The sequence below is a fragment of the Anomaloglossus baeobatrachus genome, chromosome 5 (assembly GCF_048569485.1).
Source record: "Anomaloglossus baeobatrachus isolate aAnoBae1 chromosome 5, aAnoBae1.hap1, whole genome shotgun sequence".
NCBI classification, from domain to species: Eukaryota; Metazoa; Chordata; class Amphibia; order Anura; family Aromobatidae; genus Anomaloglossus; species Anomaloglossus baeobatrachus.
This window is the reverse complement of record NC_134357.1, coordinates 375,250,453-375,274,011: the sequence shown is the minus strand read 5'-3', so window position 1 is coordinate 375,274,011 and position 23,559 is coordinate 375,250,453. Positions and strand designations below refer to the sequence as shown.

General features: G+C 46.3%; 1 protein-coding gene across 3 annotated transcripts in view; it reads right to left on the bottom strand.

Moving 5' to 3' along the window:
- Positions 1 to 178: 178 nt before the first annotated feature.
- Positions 179 to 23,559, bottom strand: part of LOC142311508 (signal transducer and activator of transcription 5B) — a 274,739-nt gene continuing 251,358 nt past the window's right edge. For 2 of the 3 annotated variants that reach the window (XM_075350010.1, XM_075350009.1), the window contains 3 exons: positions 22,525 to 22,573; positions 12,677 to 12,775; positions 179 to 5,076 (listed from right to left, as the gene is read on the bottom strand). In XM_075350010.1, the coding sequence (XP_075206125.1) occupies positions 4,947 to 5,076; positions 12,677 to 12,775; positions 22,525 to 22,573 (278 nt within the window). In that variant the 3' untranslated portion in view covers positions 179 to 4,946. Of the gene's footprint in view, positions 5,077 to 12,676; positions 12,776 to 22,524; positions 22,574 to 23,559 lie in introns of those variants that run through there. The other variant, XM_075350011.1, reaches the window with a different exon arrangement.

Here is a 23,559-nt window from a genome sequence, read left to right as displayed (position 1 = left end):
GTTGACTACTACACGTGTCATACATTGGTGCATGTTCATTCTAGTCCCTACAATTCTCTAGTCTGATAGATCCCTTGATAAAGGTCAGATTTAGACCGAAACGTTGGGACAGACTTCATTCCTTTGTTTAATAAAAACGTAATCAGCACCACCCAAGACTCTATACATTTTTTCTAAGGAGTGCCGGAGTTACATGTAATTTTCTGCAGTTGTTTTTTTCTCCAGAGCACCCAACTAAGATAGTGAGCCAGGCTTGTTTTTTCTATCAGTGGCAAATTGGACTTAGATAAAATACCCTTCTAGGTTACTGGAGATGTGCTATCAGTCAACCACACTCAAAAAATGGTTGTCGTATGGCATGCTATAGCTAGCAACTAGTGCTACCTGTCTCCAAAGTTAAATCATAATTGTACAAGTGGTAGTTAAAGGGGATCGCTCACCAGGTTTTTGCTACTTTAGAGAGCAGCATGCTGTAGGCAAAATGATTCAGTAACTAACCATGTTTATCTCTGATTACTGTGTGCAGCTGTTCTGACTTTGTCAGAATTGAGTGTAGCAGACCTGATTGAGCCTCCCCTTCCACACCAGGCTCTCAATACAGATTGTGCTTTCACTGTGAGGTGTCAATCACAGCTTGCCCAATCACCATGCTCCCTCATGGTGGACTTCTGCACAAGGCAGAGTCACACCAATGTTAATTACAGAGCAATAAACTCTTTAGTATAGGTAAACAATATCTGGGACACATAAGAGAAACACAGATGTTTTTACTTTTTTAACTCTCGCAGCATGCTGTCCTCAGCTTACAAGGCAAAATCCTGGTGATATTCCCTTTAAGGGGACAAGTATTTCGATAGCAGTCAAGACATATCATCCCCATCTGAGTCAGTTGCATGAATCAGATTGTTCATGAAAAGTGAAGAAAAGAAGTTAGTGCTACTGATTGGCTTAGGACCACCATCGGCCCCATCACAAGTGTAGGGTGAATGGATGACCTAGGTACCCCTACCCCCCAGCTATCCGATACCTAATCCATCACTCATGATCACATATATGTGTATTCTTTGGAATGAGAAGTGTATGACTGTATTCCAGTATAAGGATAAATTAGATGTGATTTACCATTTTGTTATAACAGCATTTACATTTTTTTGTTTATATTATACTATCAGAAAGAGGATGATGTGACTTTCTACTTATTAAAAATATATATAAATGTATCTTTCTACATGGCTTTTCTTATATAACATAGATAATAAGCGCTGGGCTCTATGATGATAATGTGCAAAGTGGCTTCAGAGTCACAGTTGTTTTTTTGGTATATTCAAGAATTTATGTTGGGTGCTATACCTCACACCGATTAATTTCATGGCTATCCAGACATAGAAACTAAAGCTAGCCATACAAGAGATAGCTGTCACCCGACTTCCTAACATACAAGACAAAGCCTCTGCCAGACACTTCTGGCTGCAGCTTATGTCCTCTGAAAACAAAATGACAATCTGTTGGAGAAGAGTCAGGATGCCCCATACACATCAGATGGTCAGCCAGTCAAAATAAGTATGGGGGCTTAAATGTGTCATTTTTTCCATAAAACTATGCAAACTGTATTAAAATCTATAAAATGGGAACTAGATACTAGCTGTATCTTCTATAAAACCAACTATACCTATTACCTGACCACCAGTGTACTGCTTCTGCTCCCAAATCTACAAAGATTAAGGGGTGTAAAGGTAAAATATTTCCCCAGGAACAGTCAGACTTTTGTTTTTTCCACTCTGCATGGTATTAACAACTGGGCTTCATTCTGATACAGACCCGAGCTGCAATGCCAGGCATGGCCCATAGACAAGAGTGGCGCTGTTTTACAAAATTAGTCGATTAGCTTTTTCCCCCAACCTCGCCTTCATATTAGAGGTCTGGGTAGCAACTATCCTCTTGTTACCTGGACCACGATCGTCGGCTTCATTTTACAAGTAAGGCCATTCTTATGACGCTGCCGAGTTTACATAATCTGCCCTCCTAACATAACACAAGAAGTAGATTATGAGTGCACTTACTATCCTGAGGAAAGTAGGAAATAGAAAATCTTTTGTATAAAAAGCGACCAGCTGGTGGCACAATAGTAAATCATACACCATTACCATATATCATGGAGCGTGATTGTGCAAAATGGCCATTTGCTAAAGATACAGAGTAAATAATTAGAGGAATAATTATAAATTTTTGGGCAAATGAAAATTCAATGAGCTGTTCATTGAGATCGCGTCACTTTTCAAATTTTTGCACAGCTATAAAAACATGTTACCTTGGCTCTGGTTAATTGCCAACCTTACCCACCAAGTCAGGATTTCAAAATTTAGGTCATACTTTACTAAAAGCGACCATTAAAGGTGTCCCACAAATAATATATCAACTAGCCATAGGACAGATGCTAAAAGTATTATCGCTGGCAGCACTCCCACCAATCACTGGAACTGGAGGCCCAAAATCCTCTGTGTGAATTAGGTACTAGCGAGCTGACTGCATAGATGTTTAGGACAGTGGTCACACATGATCATCAATGTTTCACTCACAAAGGGGACTTTGGACTCCCTGTATCAAAATTAGTAGATGTCTCAGTAGCTGGACACCTAGCAATCATTCATTTATCATCTATCCTGTGGTTAGGGGGAATATATCGCTTATGGAACAATCCCTTTAAATTAAAAGGTAATATACACCATTGTAACAATTCTTTTGTTCCTAAAATATTCTCAACTAAAATCCAATTAAAAATCTTAAAGGACCCACTGTCGACCTGTGCCTCCATAGTACCAGACTACAACAACCTGTCTGGTCCTGTAGTCATACTGAGTCACTAGTCCCTTTTTCTTGGTAATACACATTTGGCAACCAAAAGCAGAAAATTAATGGATGGCAATATTAATGAGGCTATATTAGTGTGTAATTTATCTGCAATGATGCTTAATACCAATGAGTGAACCCATGGAAGTGCGATTTGGCAGGTTGAGCAGGACTTCAGATAAAGTTTAGTTTGGGACCTGGACCCCAATGGAAGTCACTAATTGGGCAGTGTGGGTCTACGCCCACATGCAGCCAGACAAACACATCACTGCTAGGGGTGGTGGGATTTTTTTCTTTTTTTTTGTACACACCACATCCGATCACGTTATTACGCCCAGTGAGAGCCAATCAATCAAACACTGCAAGTGGCTCGCACAGGGCCAAGCACTGAGCGTACCAGAGTACAGCGATGGTCACGCAAATGGTTTGCATACGTAAAGCACCCAAACTCTGAACCCGAACTCTATTTTGTTTTTTGTGTGTAATGTCTGGGTTTGGTACGAACCTCAAACCTCGGGTTCACTCATCTCTAATGCTTAATAATTAATTTTATACATACTGGGACAATAAAAGAAATTGGTTTCAAAAGTGAACCTGCCCTTTAACGTTAGTGCTAAGTGCTAGTACACAAGTCATGGTAAAATAGAAGAACTACCACAAGGCAGACTTAATTTTTCCCTAGGGAACACAAAGTTGAGGGCAAACTTGCAGCCCTTTAAAATCTAACCTGGTTTCATAGGAAAAAACTGTGGTGCATTGTGAAAACGCCATGATGCTGTTGTAGTGTGCAGGCCATGTAGCCTGAGCCTAAGGGGGCAGCACTCTGGGGGTCATCTACGCAGATGTTTGATAAACCTAGAACTATATCTGAAAATGTTATAACAGAAGCCACTATTTTACAGATCACCATGCATCTACTGGAGAGGGCATTTTGACCCTCTCTGTAGTACTGAAGGGTGTGCCATGATATACTGCACCCGACTGACATTGCTGGAGCTATTTCTTGGGCACTGCTAGGAAACGGTAAAGATTAAAATGGGTCTCTGATGGGAATTAAGAATGTAGCTGTCCTGTACAGTTCAGAGGAAAGCGGTAAAGATGATTGCAGGTCATTTTTCTATTGTCAGAAATCTCACAGGACCAGACTATGTAAAATCATGAGAAGATTCCTCTTGTGTTTATCACTCGCCATGCTGCCCTTTTCTTGTGGTTGAAATAATGTATTAGAATAATACATTTCTGGAGGTCTTTTGATAAAGTCCTCAATATCAACGAAGCAGTTTCAGAAAAGTGGAGACAAAAATAAAAGTAATAAAATAGAAACATTTCATATAATTAGTTATATTTTGAAGTATATATATATAGATTTTTATATATATATTTTTAATGTTAAATAAACTTAAAACCCTGATTACTCCTAAGTTGGGTTCATTTATATTAGCTCTCTCTTCTCACCCGTTCCGCACCGGGGCTCAGATATGGAGGAGAATGCTCTACATATCGTGAAGTAAACATGATTGACATTAGCTTGATCCGAATCTCCGCTGACTACGGCCTTTACACTGCTTGTGGCTGATCGTTTTGCAACGTTTCACAATCCACTCAAAGAGTGTAAGGGTTATATACTGACACAAAGATAAAAATCCCAAACAAAATAAGTAAAGAGGTTGTTCACCCTCTGTATGACCTATTTTTACCCAATAACGTAGGGTAATCCTCTCTTGTCATAACACCAGGTGGCAGCCATAAGGGCATTTTAGGATGGGAGGCTCAATGTTCTCAGTTCCTGTCCATTACAACACTATTACGTAACGCCATAGACAACGTGTGGATGGAACTGAAGATTGAGTCTCCTCCTGTGCTGCAGGGTAAAGCACAATGACTTATCTTCAGAAAAAAGGCGGCCAGGGCATCACCACACCCAGAATGGGTAATAGAGTAAAATGTGAGATAGTTTTTTTTTGTCAAAAAAGTACCATAAAATAAACAAAAAAAAATAAAACCTACTGATCACCATGCACAAAATACCAAAATTAAATTTTGTGAAAACAATTCACATTTTGATTTTTGGAGGCAGTGAGGTGCAGGTTAGGACTACATCAGGATTGGGCATGAGGAATCCACTGGCTGTTATCCATGGGTCTCCGGAGCAGCTCTTCCACATGCCGTGCCACATCCATACTATCATCTAGGTCAAAGTCGCCGTCAGGATCCAAAACAGAGTCAGGACTGCAGGGAAGAAGGAAAATTGATTACAGTATGGATAAAAAGGGAGGCACATCCCATTTCATAAGAAACTGCAGTTTCATGACCCCTCCTTCAGATAATGACAAGATGTAATATTTATTAACTTCCAATTCTTCAGATTGTGATGAAAGCGATAAGAAGGCAGCTCAGAAGGAACATTAAGGCGGCAGACAATCAGCAGCTGCTCTTTATAAGTGAAAATCACACCCTCCACGGATGTTGGCGGGGGACACAGCAGTGAGAGCTGTGCCGGTCTCGGAGGATATTTTATTTTATTACCTCATCCTCACCTAGTCAGAAAACTTATTTCTGGAAAAATCAGTTTTGTAGTGGGCACGGGACAAGATCACTCAGCCTCCTCCAACTTAAAAACACTTCACCTGGGATTACAGCTCATTGCACCACTGTCTATCAACAGAAGTAAGAATTCCTTTGAGGAGGCATGGATGACTTTGCCTGGATGCTACATTAGGCTAGGATCACATTTCTGTTTATGATCAGTCACAATCCGCCGCTCTGATAAACAATGCAATCCGTTTGGCGGATTCCGTTGTTCCCATAGACTTGAATGAGCGGCGGATTGCTCTGCATCCGCCGCCAGACTGATCAGTCGTGGAACGACTGACCGTCGGACGGCAGGAACGCAGCTTGTAACATTTTTTGAGCAACAGAATCCTTTTGATTTCGCTGCGCATGCTTTCTCTCGGCGGCCGAACCATCAGTTTATCACCCGGCAGCCGCCTTCTGTGAGCGATCAGCTGTTCTCCCGGCTGCCGGCTTTTGAGAGCGATCAGTCGCTCTCAAAAGCTGGCGGCCGGTAAATCAGCTGATCGCTCACAGAAATCGGCTGCCGGCCGATCAGCTGATCGTTCACAGAAGCCAGCCGCTGGGAGATCAGCTGATCGCTCTCAAAAGCCAGCGGCCGGCTATTGTGAACGATCACTCGTTTTACAACGGAATCCGCTTTCTTGTGACAATGAATTTAAATTCTTGTCACCCGTTGTACAACGCAACAGTCACAATCGTTCAAGCATGTGACTGATGCAAAACAATGGAAATGTGAACCTAGCCTTAACTGCAGTACTGTGAAAACGTTTATGCAGGTGTGGAAAAATTTCTGCAAAGTAAGAATGTTTTTAACAATAGAAGTGCTCATTTGTTTTAACCCCTAAGTGACCAGCCCAGATTTTTCAAATCTGACATGCATCACTTTATGTGGCAAGAACTCTGCAATATTTTAACATATCCGGGTGATTTGGAGATTGTTTTTAGTGACATTCATTTTATGATAATGGCACATTTAGGCCGATATTTTTTATAAATAAATGCGACACCTATCAGAAATTTTACTAATTTCGAAAAATTAGGAAATTTTCAAACTTTGAATAATTACCAGTTTAATTTTGTCACACCACACAAAATAGTTAAAGCATCACTCCAGCGTTATTATTTTCTTCAGCGCTGGAATGGTGCTTTAAATCTAATTCCCCTGCCCCGTCATATAGTCCCCTTCTGGTGGTATCACCTTTTACCAACGCCAATATGGTCCCAAGGCGCCATCTCGTGACAGTAACTTTTCATTGGTCATCAATATAATTTGTAAAATGTTCTTTAACTGTTTTTAAATGTTTTCTGTAATTTTTCATTTTCTCAAGGACATTTACAAAACTTATTTTTTTAAAGTCATATTCAGGTTTGAAGTGACTTTGGGGGACTGATATATTGGATAACCCCCAAAAGTGATGCTATTTTAAAAAGACCATCCCTCAACATATTGAAAACTGCTGGCAGGTAGTTTATTAACCCTTCAGGTGCTTGTCAGGAATTAATGCAAAGTGGCATGACAGGAAAGAAAAAAGTTATTTTTACCACCTAAATGTTGCTAACCTCTGAACAGGTTAATATAGTCGGCAGACTCTAAAGCCGTTATTTAGCAGTGATCATGATCTCAGGATGCAGATGGGGTTAAAGAGGATACCCCACACTCTGTTAACCATCTACAGTGCCTACAAGTAGTATTCAACCCCCTGCAGATTTAGCAGGCTTTAATAAGATGCAAATAAGTTAGAGCCTGCAAACTTCAAACAAGAGCAGGATTTATTAACAGATGCATAAATCTTACAAACCAACAAGTTATGTTACTCAGTTAAATTTTAATAAAATTTTCAACATAAAAGTGTGGGTCAATTATAATGCAACCCCTAGGTTTAATATTTTGTGGAATAACCCTTGTTTGCAATTACAGGTAATAATCGCCTTTTATAAGACCTGATCAGGCCGGCACAGGTCTCTGGAGTTATTTTGGCCCACTCCTCCATGCAGATCTTCTCCAAGTTATCTAGGTTCTTTAGGTGTCTCATGTGGACTTTAATCTTGAGCTCCTTCCACAAGTTTTCAATTGGGTTAAGGTCAGGAGACTGACTAGGCCACTGCAACACCTTGATTTTTTTCCCTCTTGAACCAGGCCTTGGTTTTCTTGGCTGTGTGCTTTGGGTCGTTGTCTTGTTGGAAGATGAAATGACGACCCATCTTAAGATCCTTGATGGAGGAGCGGAGGTTCTTGGCCAAAATCTCCAGGTAGGCTGTGCTAGCCATCTTCCCATGGATGCGGACCAGATGGCCAGGCCCCTTGGCTGAGAAACAGCCCCACAGCATGATGCTGCCACCACCATGCTTGACTGTAGGGATGGTATTCTTGGGGTCGTATGCAGTGCCATCCAGTCTCCAAACGTCACGTGTGTGGTTGGCACCAAAGATCTCGATCTTGGTCTCATCAGACCAGAGAACCTTGAACCAGTCTGTTTCAGAGTCCTCCAAGTGATCATGAGCAAACTATAGACGAGCCTTGACATGATGCTTTGAAAGTAAAGGTACCTTACGGGCTCGTCTGGAACGGAGACCATTGCGGTGGAGTACGTTACTTATGGTATTGACTAAAACCAATGTCCCCACTGCCATGAGATCTTCCCGGAGCTCCTTCCTTGTTGTCCTTGGGTTAGCCTTGACTCTTCGGACAAGCCTGGCACGGGTGGAAACTTTCAAAGGCTGTCCAGGCCGTGGAAGGCTAACAGTAGTTCCATAAGCCTTCCACTTTCGGATGATGCTCCCAACAGTGGAGACAGGTAGGCCCAACTCCTTGGAAAGGGTTTTGTACCCCTTGCCAGCCTTGTGACCCTCCACGATCTTGTCTCTGATGGCCTTGGAATGCTCCTTTGTCTTTCCCATGTTGACCAAGTATGAGTGCTGTTCACAAGTTTGGGGAGGGTCTTAATTAGTCAGAAAGAAGGGAATTTTGTTACTTACCGTAAATTCCTTTTCTTCTAGCTCCAATTGGGAGACCCAGACGATTGGGTGTATAGCTACTGCCTCCGGAGGCCACACAAAGCATTACACTAAAAAGTGTAAGGCCCCTCCCCTTCTGGCTATACACCCCCCGTGGGATCACGGGCTGCTCAGTTTTAGTGCTAAAGCAAGAAGGAGGAAAGCCAATAACTGGTTTAAACAAATTCAATCCGAAGTAACATCGGAGAACTGAAACCGTTCAACATGAACAACATGTGTACCCGAAAAAACCAAAAATCCCGAAGGAAACAGGGCGGGTGCTGGGTCTCCCAATTGGAGCTAGAAGAAAAGGAATTTACGGTAAGTAACAAAATTCCCTTCTTCTTCGGCGCTCCATTGGGAGACCCAGACGATTGGGACGTCCAAAAGCAGTCCCTGGGTGGGTAAAGTAATACCTCAAGTTAGAGCTGCAAAACAGCCCTCTCCTACGAGGAGGCAACCGCCGCCTGCAGGACTCTTCTACCTAGGCTGGCGTCCGCCGAAGCGTAGGTATGCACCTGATAATGTTTGGTGAAAGTGTGCAGACTCGACCAGGTAGCTGCCTGGCACACCTGTTGAGCCGTAGCCTGGTGTCGTAATGCCCAGGACGCACCCATGGCTCTGGTAGAATGGGCCTTCAACCCTGATGGAACCGGAAGCCCAGCAGAACGGTAGGCTTCAAGAATTGGTTCTTTGATCCATCGAGCCAGGGTGGATTTTGAAGCCTGCGATCCTTTGCGCTTACCAGCGACAAGGACAAAGAGTGCATCCGAGCGGCGCAAGGGCGCCGTGCGGGAAATGTAGATCCTGAGTGCTCTCACGAGATCCAACAAATGCAAATCCTTTTCATACCGATGAACCGGATGAGGACAAAAGGAAGGTAAGGAGATATCCTGATTGAGATGAAAAGAGGATACCACTTTAGGGAGAAACTCCTGAATCGGGCGGAGCACCACCTTGTCCTGGTGAAAAACCAGGAAGGGAGCTTTGGATGACAGCGCTGCCAGCTCGGACACCCTCCGAAGAGACGTGACCGCAACCAGAAAAGCCACTTTCTGTGAGAGCCGAGAAAGTGAAACATCCTTCAGAGGCTCGAAGGGCGGCTTCTGGAGAGTAACTAGTACCCTGTTCAGATCCCATGGATCTAACGGTCGTTTGTACGGAGGGACGATGTGACAAACCCCCTGCAGGAACGTGCGTACCTGAGGAAGTCGTGCTAGACGCTTTTGAAAAAATACCGATAGCGCTGAGACTTGCCCTTTAAGGGAACCGAGCGATAAGCCTTTTTCCAAACCAGATTGCAGGAAGGAAAGAAAGGTAGGCAATGCAAATGGCCAGGGGGACACTCCCTGTGCCGAGCACCAGGATAAGAAAATCTTCCACGTTCTGTGGTAGATCCTAGCAGACGTGGGCTTCCTAGCCTGTCTCATGGTGGCCACGACCCCTTGAGATAATCCTGAAGATGCTAGTATCCAGGACTCAATGGCCACACAGTCAGGTTCAGGGCCGCAGAATTCAGATGGAAAAACGGCCCTTGTGACAGTAAGTCTGGCCGGTCTGGTAGCGCCCACGGTTGGCCGACCGTGAGATGCCACAGATCCGGATACCACGACCTTCTCGGCCAGTCTGGGGCGACGAGTAGGACGCGGCGGCAATCGGACCTGATCTTGCGTAGCACTCTGGGCAAGAGTGCCAGAGGGGGAAACACATAGGGCAGTTGGAACTGCGACCAATCTTGCACTAAGGCGTCTGCCGCTAGAGCTCTGTGATCGCGAGACCGTGCCATGAAAGTTGGGACCTTGTTGTTGTGCCGGGACGCCATTAGGTCGACGTCCGGCCTTCCCCAGCGGCGACAGATTTCCTGAAACACGTCCGGGTGAAGGGACCATTCCCCCGCGTCCATACCCTGGCGACTGAGGAAGTCCGCTTCCCAGTTTTCTACGCCGGGGATGTGAACTGCGGATATGGTGGAGGCCGTGGCCTCCACCCACATCAGAATCCGCCGGACCTCCTGGAAGGCTTGCCGACTGCGTGTCCCGCCTTGGTGGTTGATGTATGCCACCGCTGTGGAGTTGTCCGACTGAATTCGGATCTGCTTTCCTTCCAGCCACGGCTGAAAGGCTTGTAGGGCAAGATACACTGCCCTGATTTCCAGAACATTGATCTGAAGGGTGGACTCCTGATGAGTCCACGTACCCTGAGCCCTGTGGTGGAGAAAAACTGCTCCCCACCCTGACAGACTCGCGTCTGTCGTGACCACCGCCCAGGATGGGGGTAGGAAGGACCTTCCTTGTGATAATGAGGTGGGAAGAAGCCACCATTGAAGAGAGTCCTTGGCCGTCTGGGAAAGGGAGACTTTCCTGTCCAAGGACGTCGACTTCCCGTCCCATTGGCGGAGAATGTCCCATTGAAGTGGACGCAAATGAAACTGCGCAAACGGGACTGCCTCCATTGCTGCCACCATCTTCCCGAGGAAGTGCATGAGGCGTCTTAAGGGGTGCGACTGGCCTTGAAGGAGAGAGTGCACCCCTATCTGTAGTGAACGCTGCTTGTCCATCGGAAGCTTCACTGTTGAGTGAGTCCGCCAGGAATCTGAGCTCCTCTGCTCCTTCTGAGTCCTTTTGGACGAGGAGAATTGGGTCCTGCCCGAACCTCGAAAGGACCGGAACCTCGACTGTCCCTTCCACTGCTGAGGTTTGGTTGATCTGGGCTGGGGTAAGGAAGAGTCCTTACCCTTGGACTGTTTAATGATTTCCGCCAATTGCTCACCAAACAGCCTGTCCTGAGATAATGGCAGACTGGTTAAGCATTTTTTGGAAGCAGAATCTGCTTTCCATTCCTTTAACCATAAGGCTCTGCTCCGATATAGTCAGCAGCTACTGCTGACTAAACAGTGGAGCTATGCGTGGATGTCTGACCTCCTTCGCACAAAGCTTGAAAACTGAGCAGCCCGTGATCCCACGGGGGGTGTATAGCCAGAAGGGGAGGGGCCTTACACTTTTTAGTGTAATGCTTTGTGTGGCCTCCGGAGGCAGTAGCTATACACCCAATCGTCTGGGTCTCCCAATGGAGCGCCGAAGAAAGGCTGGAAAAAGAGATAATTAATCCAAACATGTGAAGCTCATTGTTCTTTGTGCCTGAAATACTTCTTAATACTTTAGGGGAACCAAACAGAATTCTGGTGGTTTGAGGGGTTGAATAATAAATGACCCTCTGAATACGTTTCACAATTTAAAAAAAAAAAAAAAAAAGAAATAACATTCTTTTTTGCTGCAGTGCATTTCACACTTCCAGGCTGATCTAAAGTCCAAATGTCACAATGCCAAGTTAATTCCGAATGTGTAAACCTGCTAAATCTGCAGGGGGTTGAATAATACTTGTAGGCACTGTAGATGCCGTAGACACTATGGACAGTGGCATTTAATTGGTTAAATGGCAATGTTCAGTGCCAATACTGATCATGACTGATGCTATAGTGCACAGCTGACGTGCTGCATTCTCACCCATTGAAGGATGCCTAGGTCACTTCTATTTTAGTTCAGTTTTAAGTCATATTGGTGGTCACTAAGATGTTTTCAATCAATTAAGGTAAATTAAGGTGAATGAAAAAAAGAGCGCTTCAATTCAAATCAATATTTGCTGTGACCAGCCTTCGCCTTCAAAAACAGCTTCAAGCCTCAATACTTCTAGTAACTTTGCCTTGTTTTCAAAGGAACTCAGCAGCGATGTGTCTTGTTGCTGTGCTCCACCGTGCCAAGGTGTATAACCTGTGACAAGAAATGGTCTTAAACAATCTCACCTATGAAGCAGTGTTTGTTCCTCCCCCAGTTTAAAGCCTCCTACACAGGTGAATGATACAGTATACATATGAAAATGATGATCATTCTCCCCTGTTTGGAATAATTGGTTAATCCTGAATAGAATCCTGCAAAAATCCCTGACTTTTTACAAGTGTAGTAGAAGAAATGATGTGACCTTGAAGGCAAAGTGTGGTCAAAGCAAATATTGATTTGATTTAGATATCTCTCTTGTTTATTCACTTTGCATGTTAACTAATAATAATAATGTCAAAAAAGAAGTTTTGATTCATTTTATTTTGCAGCAGTTTTTTTCACACCTTTGAACATTACTGGACTTTATAGTCTTTAAGGGTCATTATTCCAGTGTGTGGACGCTCCCCTTTTACCAGCTATTGAATGACAAGCAAAGGCAATATGATTTAGGATATGTACATCAGTGTATTACACAGAGGATAACTCACTTCTGCTGGTACAGGTTATAGTGTGACGGGGTACAAACTGCAGGGGATGGTGCCTGGTCCATGTAGCTGTTTGGTGGGATTACATCAGTGGTCACAAACCTTATAAAAACAAAAATACATATACATTTCTGAGTCATTTCTTTTAAACATGAAAGTTATGCTTTTCCTCCAAGTAGGGTATGATGTACAATACTGACCAAAAGTTTGGACACACCTGCTCATTCAAAGAGTTTTCTTTATTTACATGACTCTGAAAATTGTAGATTCACATTGAAACGTATAAACTTAAAAATAAGGAGCGCTGATAGTGTAATACCAACAGATCAGTGAGGTAGATCAGGAAAAATACACTCACCTGAAGAGAAAAAAAGGGAACCAGCACGATCTGAAATTGGCATGCATCATATAAAAAGTGAAAATTCACAAATTTATTCCAACTGTACTATAATAAAAAAATGAGATTTTTAGCAAATAATTGATCAATTTGTTGAGCCACCCCTGCCAACGTCACGGCAAATCTCAATAGGGGGGTCCTAATCTACATTCTGTATTTCATGGGCCATGCGGCCTCATAGATAAAGTTAAAAGCAGAACCATAATGGAGCACACATACCTGCAACCTGTATATAGCCGCTTCCATGTTGCAAAAAAGGCACTTGTGGATAAAGACCAGCCCAGGTCCCAGCATGTGGAGCAAGCCCTACACATACCAGGACTATATCAGAACTGATCCTCCCAGTGTCAAACAGCAACCATTGATAAAGGCGGACCAGATCCAAGAATGGTGCTTAATTAGCATTGCCTGTGGAAAGGGGTGAGGTAACTGAGTCTGAACAGCTACCAACAGGAGGAATATATTGCAAACCAAAATCAGGCGTGCATGGTATGGTGTTGGTCAGACACCAGATTTGTAGCATAACTACGGTATAGAAGCGGTTATATACAGGTTACAGGTATGTGTGCTCTATTATGGTTCTGCTTTTAACTTTATCTAGGAGGCCGCATGGCACATGAAATACAGAATGTAGAGTAGGACCCCCCTATTGAGATTTGCCGTGACGTTGGCAGGGGTGGCTCAAAAAATTGATCAATTATTTGCTAAAAATCTCATTTTTTTATTATAGTACAGTTGGAATAAATCTGTGAATTTTCACTTTTTATATGATGCATGCCAATTTCAGATCGTGCTGGCTCCCCTCTCTCTCTGTTTGGTCGTAGTTATGCTACAAATTCTGGTGGCCGGTCACCACCATGCCATGCACGCCTGATTTTGGTTTGCTATGTATTCCTCCTGTTGGTAGCTGTTCAGATTCAGTTACCTCACCCCTTTCCACAGGCAATGCTAATTAAGCACCATCTTGGATCTGGTCCGCCTTTATCAATGGTTGCTGTTTGGCACTGGGAGGATCAGTTCTGATATAGTCCTGGTATGGTGCAGAGCTTGCTCCACATGCTGGGACCTGGGCTGGTCTCTATCCACAAGTGCCTTTTTTGCAACATAGAAGCGGTTATATACAGGTTACAGGTATGTGTGCTCTATTATGGTTCTGCTTTTAACTTTATCTAGGAGGCCGCATGGCACATGAAATACAGAATGTAGAGTAGGACCCCCCTATTGAGATTTGCCGTGACGTTGGCAGGGGTGGCTCAAAAAATTGATCAATTATTTGCTAAAAATCTCATTTTTTTTTATTGTAGTACAGTTGGAATAAATCTGTGAATTTTCACTTTTTATATGATGCATGCCAATTTCAGATCGTGCTGGCTCCCCTCTCACTCACCTGAAGAGGTTGTGATAGTCTCAACCACTGATAGAGCATAGGATGATGGCGTCTGCTGCAGCCCCACGTGGATGTGCATACAAATCAGAGTGAGGAGGGCGTTAATGCCGCGCATCAGCCAAAATGAAGATGTAGCACGTTTATGTTATAAACGTATTCTTTTATTCCATCGGTTTACGCGTTTCGAGGATATACCTCTTCAGGATCAGTGCATCAACATAGTATATACATATATATATACTATGTTGATGCACTGGTCATGAAGAAGAGGTATATCCTCGAAACGCGTAGACCGATGGAATAAAAAGAAGGGAATTTTGTTTACTTACCGTAAATTCCTTTTCTTCTAGCTCCAATTGGGAGACCCAGACAATTGGGTGTATAGGCTATGCCTCCGGAGGCCGCACAAAGTATTACACTTAAAAGTGTTAAGCCCCTCCCCTTCTGCCTATACACCCCCCGTGCTCCCACGGGCTCCTCAGTTTTGGTGCAAAAGCAAGAAGGAGGAAAAAGAATTATAAACTGGTTTAAAGTAACTTCAATCCGAAGGAATATCGGAGAACTGAAACCATTCAACATGAACAACATGTGTACACAAAAAAACAGAAGCGGGTGCTGGGTCTCCCAATTGGAGCTAGAAGAAAAGGAATTTACGGTAAGTAAACAAAATTCCCTTCTTCTTTGTCGCTCCATTGGGAGACCCAGACAATTGGGACGTCCAAAAGCAGTCCCCGGGTGGGTAAAATAATACCTCGTAAGAGAGCCGTAAAACGGCCTCTTCCTACAGGTGGGCAACCGCCGCCTGAAGGACTCGTCTACCTAGGCTGGCATCCGCCGAAGCATAGGTATGCACCTGATAGGGTTTCGTGAAAGTGTGCAGGCTCGACCAGGTAGCCGCCTGACACACCTGCTGAGCCGTAGCCTGGTGCCTCAAAGCCCAGGACGCGCCCACGGCTCTGGTAGAATGGGCCTTCAGCCCTGAGGGAACCGGAAGCCCAGCCGAACGGTAAGCTTCGAGAATTGGCTCCTTGATCCACCGAGCCAGGGTTGATTTGGAAGCCTGTGACCCTTTACGCTGGCCAGCGACAAGGACAAAGAGTGCATCCGAGCGGCGCAGGGGCGCCGTACGAGAAATGTAGAGTCTGAGTGCTCTCACCAGATCTAACAAGTGCAAATCCTTTTCACATTGGTGAACTGGATGAGGACAAAAAGAAGGTAAGGAGATATCCTGATTGAGATGAAAGGGGGATACCACCTTAGGGAGAAATTCCGGAACCGGACGCAGAACCACCTTGTCCTGGTGAAACACCAGGAAGGGGGCTTTGCACGACAACGCTGCTAGCTCAGACACTCTCCGAAGTGAAGTGACTGCTACTAGAAAAACCACTTTCTGCGAAAGGCGTGAGAGAGAAATATCTCTCATTGGCTCGAATGGTGGTTTCTGAAGAACCATCAGTACCCTGTTCAGATCCCAGGGTTCTAACGGCCGCTTGTAAGGAGGAACGATTTGACAAACCCCCTGCAGGAACGTGCGTACCTGTGGAAGTCTGGCTAGGCGCTTCTGGAAAAACACAGAGAGCGCTGAGACTTGTCCCTTAAGGGAGCCGAGCGACAAACCCTTTTCCAGTCCAGATTGAAGGAAGGACAGAAAAGTGGGCAAGGCAAAAGGCCAGGGAGAAAAACCCTGAGCGGAGCACCACGACAGGAAAATTTTCCACGTCCTGTGGTAGATCTTGGCGGACGTTGGTTTCCTAGCCTGTCTCATAGTGGCAATGACGTCTTGAGATAACCCTGAAGACGCTAGGATCCAGGACTCAATGGCCACACAGTCAGGTTGAGGGCCGCAGAATTCAGATGGAAAAACGGCCCTTGAGATAGCAAGTCTGGTCGGTCTGGTAGTGCCCACGGTTGGCCGACCGTGAGATGCCACAGATCCGGGTACCACGACCGCCTCGGCCAGTCTGGAGCGACGAGGATGACGCGGCGGCAGTCGGCCCTGATCTTGCGTAACACTCTGGGCAACAGTGCCAGCGGAGGAAACACATAAGGGAGCTGAAACTGCGACCAATCCTGAACTAAGGCGTCTGCCGCCAGAGCTCTGGGATCCTGAGACCGTGCCATGAATGCCGAGACCTTGTTGTTGTGCCGGGACGCCATGAGGTCGACGTCCGGCACCCCCCAGCGGCAACAGATCTCCTGAAACACGTCCGGGTGAAGGGACCATTCCCCTGCGTCCAGGCCCTGGCGACTGAGATAATCTGCTTCCCAGTTTTCCACGCCTGGAATGTGAACTGCAGAGATGGTGGAGGCCGTGGCTTCCACCCACATCAAAATCCGCCGGACTTCCTGGAAGGCTTGCCGACTGCGTGTGCCGCCTTGGTGGTTGATGTATGCCACCGCTGTGGAATTGTCCGACTGAATTCTGATCTGCTTGCCTTCCAGCCACTGCTGGAACGCTTTCAGGGCAAGATACACTGCCCGTATTTCCAAAACATTGATCTGAAGCGAGGACTCTTGCTGGGTCCACGTACCCTGAGCCCTGTGGTGGAGAAAAACTGCTCCCCACCCTGACAGACTCGCGTCCGTCGTGACCACCTCCCAGGATGGGGGTAGGAAGGATTTCCCCTTCGATAATGAAGTGGGAAGAAGCCACCACCGAAGGGAAGCTTTGGTCGCCTGAGAGAGGGAGACGTTCCTGTCGAGGGACGTCGGCTTCCTGTACCATTTGCGTAGGATGTCCCATTGAAGAGGACGCAGGTGAAACTGCGCGAAAGGAACTGCCTCCATTGCTGCCACCATCTTCCCCAAGAAGTGCATGAGGCGCCTCAAGGTGTGTGACTGACCTTGAAGGAGAGATTGTACCCCTGTCTGTAGTGACCGCTGCTTGATCAGCGGAAGCTTCACTATCGCTGAGAGGGTATGAAACTCCATGCCAAGGTATGTCAGCGATTGGGCCGGTGTCAGATTTGACTTTGGAAAATTGATGATCCACCCGAAACTCTGGAGAGTCTCCAGGGTAGCGTCGAGGCTGTGTTGGCATGCCTCTAGAGAGGGTGCCTTGATCAACAGATCGTCCAAGTACGGGATCACCGAGTGACCCTGAGAGTGGAGGACCGCTACTACAGTAGCCATAACCTTGGTGAAAACCCGTGGGGCTGTTGCCAGGCCGAACGGCAGTGCCACGAACTGCAGGTGTTCGTTTTCTATGGCGAAGCGCAAGAAGCGCTGGTGCTCTGGAGCAATCGGTACGTGGAGATAAGCATCTTTGATATCGATCGATGCAAGGAAATCTCCTTGGGACATTGAGGCGATGACGGAGCGGAGGGATTCCATCCGGAACCGCCTGGTCTTTACGTGTTTGTTGAGAAGTTTCAGGTCCAGGACAGGTCGGAAAGACCCGTCCTTCTTTGGGACCACAAACAAGTTGGAGTAAAAACCGTGGCCCTGTTGCTGAAGAGGAACAGGGACCACCACTCCTTCTGCCTTCAGAGTGCCCAGCGCCTGCAGAAGCGCCTCGGCTCGCTCGGGAGGCGGGGATGACCTGAAGAATCGAGTCGGGGGACGAGAGGTGAACTCTATCTTGTAACCGTGAGACAGAATGTCTCTCACCCAACGGTCTTTTACCCGTGGCAGCCAGGTGTCGCAAAAGCGGGAGAGCCTGCCACCGACCGAGGATGCGGAGTGAGGAGGCCGAAAGTCATGAGGAAGCCGCTTTGGTAGCGGCACCTCCGGTGGTCTTTTTAGGACGTGACTTAGACCGCCATGCATCAGAGTTCCTTTGATCTTTCTGAGGCCTTTTGGACGAGGAGAATTGGGACCTGCCCGCGCCCCGAAAGGACCGAAACCTCGACTGCCCCTTCCTCTGTTGGGGTATGTTCGGTTTGGGCTGGGGTAAGGATGTATCCTTTCCCTTGGATTGTTTGATGATTTCATCCAAACGCTCGCCAAACAATCGGTCGCCAGAAATTGGCAAACTGGTTAAGCGCTTTTTGGAAACAGAATCTGCCTTCCATTCCCGTAGCCACAAAGCCATGCGGAGTACCACCGAATTGGCGGCTGCAACCGCCGTACGGCTCGCAGAGTCCAGGACAGCATTAATAGCGTAAGACGCAAATGCCGACGTCTGAGTGGTTATGGACGCCACCTGTGGCGCGGACGTGCGTGTGGCTGCGTCAATTTGCGCTTGACCTGCTGAGATAGCTTGTAGCGCGCATACGGCTGCGAATGCTGGGGCAAAAGAAGCGCCGATAGCTTCATAGATGGATTTCAACCAGAGCTCCATCTGCCTGTCAGTGGCATCTTTGAGTGAAGCCCCATCTTCCACTGCAAGTATGGATCTAGCTGCCAGTCTGGAGATTGGAGGATCCACTTTGGGACACTGAGCCCAACTTTTGACCACGTCAGGGGGAAAGGGATAACGTGTATCCTTAAGGCGCTTAGAAAAACGCTTATCTGGACAAGCATGGTGATTCTGGACTGCCTCTCTGAAATCAGAGTGGTCCAGAAACATACTCGGTGTACGCTTGGGAAACCTGAAACGGAATTTCTCCTGCTGAGAAGCTGACTCCTCCACCGGAGGAGCTGAGGGAGAAATATCCAACATACGATTGATGGACGCAATAAGGTCGTTCACTATGGCGTCCCCGTCCGGAGTATCAAGATTGAGAGCGGCCTCAGGATCAGAATCCTGATCAGCTGTCTCCGCATCATCAACCAGAGATTCCCCCCTCTGAGACCCTGCACAATATGATGATGTCGAGGGAAAATCTAAGCGAGCTCGCTTAGTCGGTCTGGGGCTGGGGTCTGTGTCAGAACCCTCAGCCTGGGATCCATGAGATACCCCGGGAGGACATTGTTGGTCCAGCTGAGGTGGGCCAGGGAACAAAGATTCAACAGAGTCCCTGTGCTGAGATACCGGCCTGGACTGCAAGGCTTCTAGTATCTTAGCCATAGTCTCAGAGTTTTGCAAACTCCGTCCCCGTCACCTGAACAGTGTTAGCAGGTGGCTCCCCCTGGGCCCCCCCTAGCAGAGGCTCTGGCTGAGCAAGTGCCACAGGGGCCGAACAGTGCACACAATGAGGGTCAGTGGAACCTGCCGGTAGCGGGGTCGTACATGCGGCGCAGGCAACATAATAAGCCTGTGTTTTGGCACCCCTGCCTTTCGTGGGCGCCAGAAATCAACTGTGCACCATACAGTGTAAAATAAACATATAATGTTACACTACTGCACAATGGGGCTAGCACCACAGGTGCTGCTTACCACCCGCTTAAAGCGGTTGTGAGGCCACCAGAGTCCCTGCCTGGGTCTCCCAGACTTTGTCCCCCTCTGCAGCGTCCGAGGAGCTGACAGGAATGGCTGCCGGCGTCCTGAGGAGAGGAGGGAGCCGTGGGCGTGACCCAGAAAGTGCGGGAACTGGTGCCCGCACTGTGCACAGTGAGGGGGGTGGAGTATGCAAAGCATGCTCCAGCCCTCAGTGCTGCTCGTTCTGTGCAGCGTCCCGCCCTTCCCCTGCCTGTCAGGGCTGGGGGTGGGAGGAAAGGAAACTAGGCCGCAAAAAGCCGGGGACTCTAGTAATAAACGCGGCCGCCGTAAAAGCGCGGCCGGGTGGAAGTCCCCGGCGCACTACAAGTCCCAGCCGCGCCGCAGTGTTTCCATGGCAGCGGCGGTCAGTGCGGCAGTCCCTATACATAAACACACTCAGCAACGCTGAGTGTGTAATGGCACATATTAACCCGGTCAGCGCCGCGGTCCCCGGTGCACTAGCACACCCAGCAAAGCTGGAGTGTTGCTGTGCGCGGTCCCCACCGGGATACAGAGTACCTCCAAGTAGCAGGGCCATGTCCCTGAACGATACCCGGCTCCTATCCAGCAGGCTCCACAGGAGTTGTGGATGAAGCACGGTCTCAGTGCCTGGAGACCGATAGGATCCCACTTCCACCAGAGCCCTGAGGGGGATGGGGAAGGAAAACAGCATGTGGGCTCCAGCCTCCGTACCCGCAATGGATACCTCAACCTTACAACACCGCCGACAAGAGTGGGGTGAGAAGGGAGCATGCTGGGGGCTCTATATGGGCCCACTTTTCTTCCATCCGACATGGTCAGCAGCTGCTGCTGACCACTCTCTGGAGCTGTGCGTGCATGTCTGACCTCCTTCGCACAAAGCAAAAAACTGTAGAGCCCGTGGGAGCACGGGGGGTGTATAGGCAGAAGGGGAGGGGCTTAACACTTTTAAGTGTAATACTTTGTGCGGCCTCCGGAGGCATAGCCTATACACCCAATTGTCTGGGTCTCCCAATGGAGCGACAAAGAAAATACGTTTATAACATCAACGTGCTACATCTTCATTTTGGCTGATGAGCGGCATTAACCCCCTCTTCACTCTGATTTGTATGCAGATTCACATTGAAGGCATCAAAACTATGAATTAAAACATGGGGAATGAAATACTTAAAAAAAGTGTGAAACAACTGAAGATGTGTCTTATATTCTAGGTTCTTCAAAGTAGCCACCTTTTGCTTGGATTACTGCTTTGCACACTCTTGATGAGCTTCAAGAGGTAGTCACCAGAAATGGTCTTCCAACAGTCTTGAAGGAGTTCCCAGAGATGCTTAGCACTTGTTGGCCCTTTTGCCTTCACTCTGCAGTCCAGCTCACCCCAAACCATCTCAACTGGGTCCAGGTCTGGTGACTGTGGAGGCCAGGTCATCTGGTGTAGCACCCCATCACTCTCCTTCTTAGTCAAATAGCCCTTACACAGCATAGAGGTGTGTTTGGGGTCATTGTCCTGTTGAAAAATAAATGTTGGTCCAACTAAACGCAAACCGGATGGAATAGCATGCCGCTGCAAGATGCTGTGGTAGCCATGCTGGTTCTGTATGCCTTCAATTTTGAATAAATCCCCAACGGTGTCACCAAAGCACCCCCACACCATCACACCTCCTCCTCCATGCTTCATGGTGGGAACCAGGCATGTAGAGTCCGTCTGGTCACCTTTTCTGCATCGCACAAAGACACGGTGGTTGGATCCAAAGATCTCATCAGACCAAAGCACAGATTTCCACTGGTCTAATGTCCATTCCTTGTGTTCTTTAGCCCAAACAAGTCTTTTCTGCTTGTTGCTTGTCCATAACAGTGGTTTCCCAGCAGCTATTTTACCATGAAGGCCTGCTGCACAAAGTCTCCTCTTAACAGTTGTTCTAGAGATGTGTCTGCTGCTAGAACTCTGTGTGGCATTGACCTGGTCTCTAATCTGAGCTGCTGTTAACCTGCGATTTCTGAGACTGGTGACTCAGATAAACTTATCCTCCGCAGCAGAGGTGACTCTTGGTCTTCCTTTCCTGGGGCGGTCATCATGTGAGCCAGTTTGATGGTAGTGTTTGATGGTTTTTGCCACTGCACTTTGGGGCACTTTCAAAGTTTTCCAATTTTTTTGAACTGACTGACCTTCATTTCTTAAAGTAATGATGGCCACTCGTTTTTCTTTACTTAGCTGCTTTTTTCTAGCCATAATACAAATTCTAACAGTCTATTCAGTAGGACTATCAGCTGTGTATCCACTAGACTTCTGCACAACACAACTGATGGTCCCAACCCCACTTCAAAGGCAAGAAATCCTGCTTATTAATCCTGACAGGGCACAACTGTAAAGCGAAAACCATTTCTGGTGACTACCTCTTAAAGCTCAACAAGAGAATGCCAAGAGTGTGCAAAGCCGTAATCAAAGCAAAAGATGGCTACTTTGAAGAACCTAGAATATAAAGACATATTTTCAGTTGTTTCACACTTTTTTGTTAAGTATTTTATTCCACATGTGTTAATTCACAGTTTTGATGCCTTCATTATTAATCTACAATTTTCAGAGTCATGAAAATAAACTCTTTGAATGAGGTGTGTCCAAACATTTGGTCTGTACTGTATGTTATCTCTATACTACAGGTGTATGTACATTGACATTCAGTAACAGAAGAAGAATGGTTCATAATGGAGTGGAATGGGAAGACTAAGGGTATCTGCGATTCATTTGTGTGTTCAAGGATGATATCTACATATAGAGAATTGATGCTTACTCTGGAACCACTTGCTTTATGGCTGGCTTCACGTATCCATCTGCTTTTGCTACAGAGAATGAAAATAAAGAAGAATTAAATAACAGATTGTAAGAGAGAAATCACATACTAATTTTCACAGACCTTCTCATTCAGAACTGATTACCAACAGACTACAAATAAACAGCAAACACTTATACCTGAAAATACTAACCGGTATATTAAACTTGATTTAGCATTTTGTTTGTTTTATTGTCAGGCCTTACAGTTGAGTAACCAATATTTTTGGCCAGGGTAATATCAAACTATATAAGCAGCTTATGGTTACCTAATATTAACCCCTTAACGACCGCAGGCCGTAAAATTACGTCCTTGCGGTCATGTTACTGCCCGCGGTCTGCCGGCAGCATCATGCTGCGATCGGCACACATCTCAGCTGATTTTCACAGCTGAGCTGTGTGCCTGCTAGGCACGAGCAGAATCGTTATCTGCTCGTGCCGTTTAACCCCTTATATGGCGCTGTCAATATGTGACAGCGCCATTATAAGCGCGATCGCGGTAAACGTTTACTTACCGCCCGATACCGGAAGTCACGTGACACGATCACGTGACTTCCGATAGTTGTCATGGTAGCACAGGGTCATGTGATGACTCCTGTACTACACCTGACTTGCTTTCACTTTCGCTGTGCCAGCGGCACAGCAAAAGAGAAAGAGCGTATCTGCTGTTTACAGCCTTGTAGCTGTGATCAGCAGATACTGCAGAGCGATCGGAATGCTGATCGCAATAGCCCCCTAGGGGGACTAGTAAAATTAAAAAAAAAAAAAAAAGTTTTAAAAAATTAAAACAAAAAAACCTAAAAGTTCAAATCACCCCCCATTCGCCCCATTGAAAATTAAAGGGTTAAAAAAATAAAAAATATACACACATTTGGTATCGCCGCGTTCAGAAACTCCCGATCAAAATATAAAATCAATTAATCTGATCAGTATACGGCGTAGCGGCAAAAAAATTCCAAACGCCAAAACGATGTTTTTTTGTCGCCACAACTTTTGC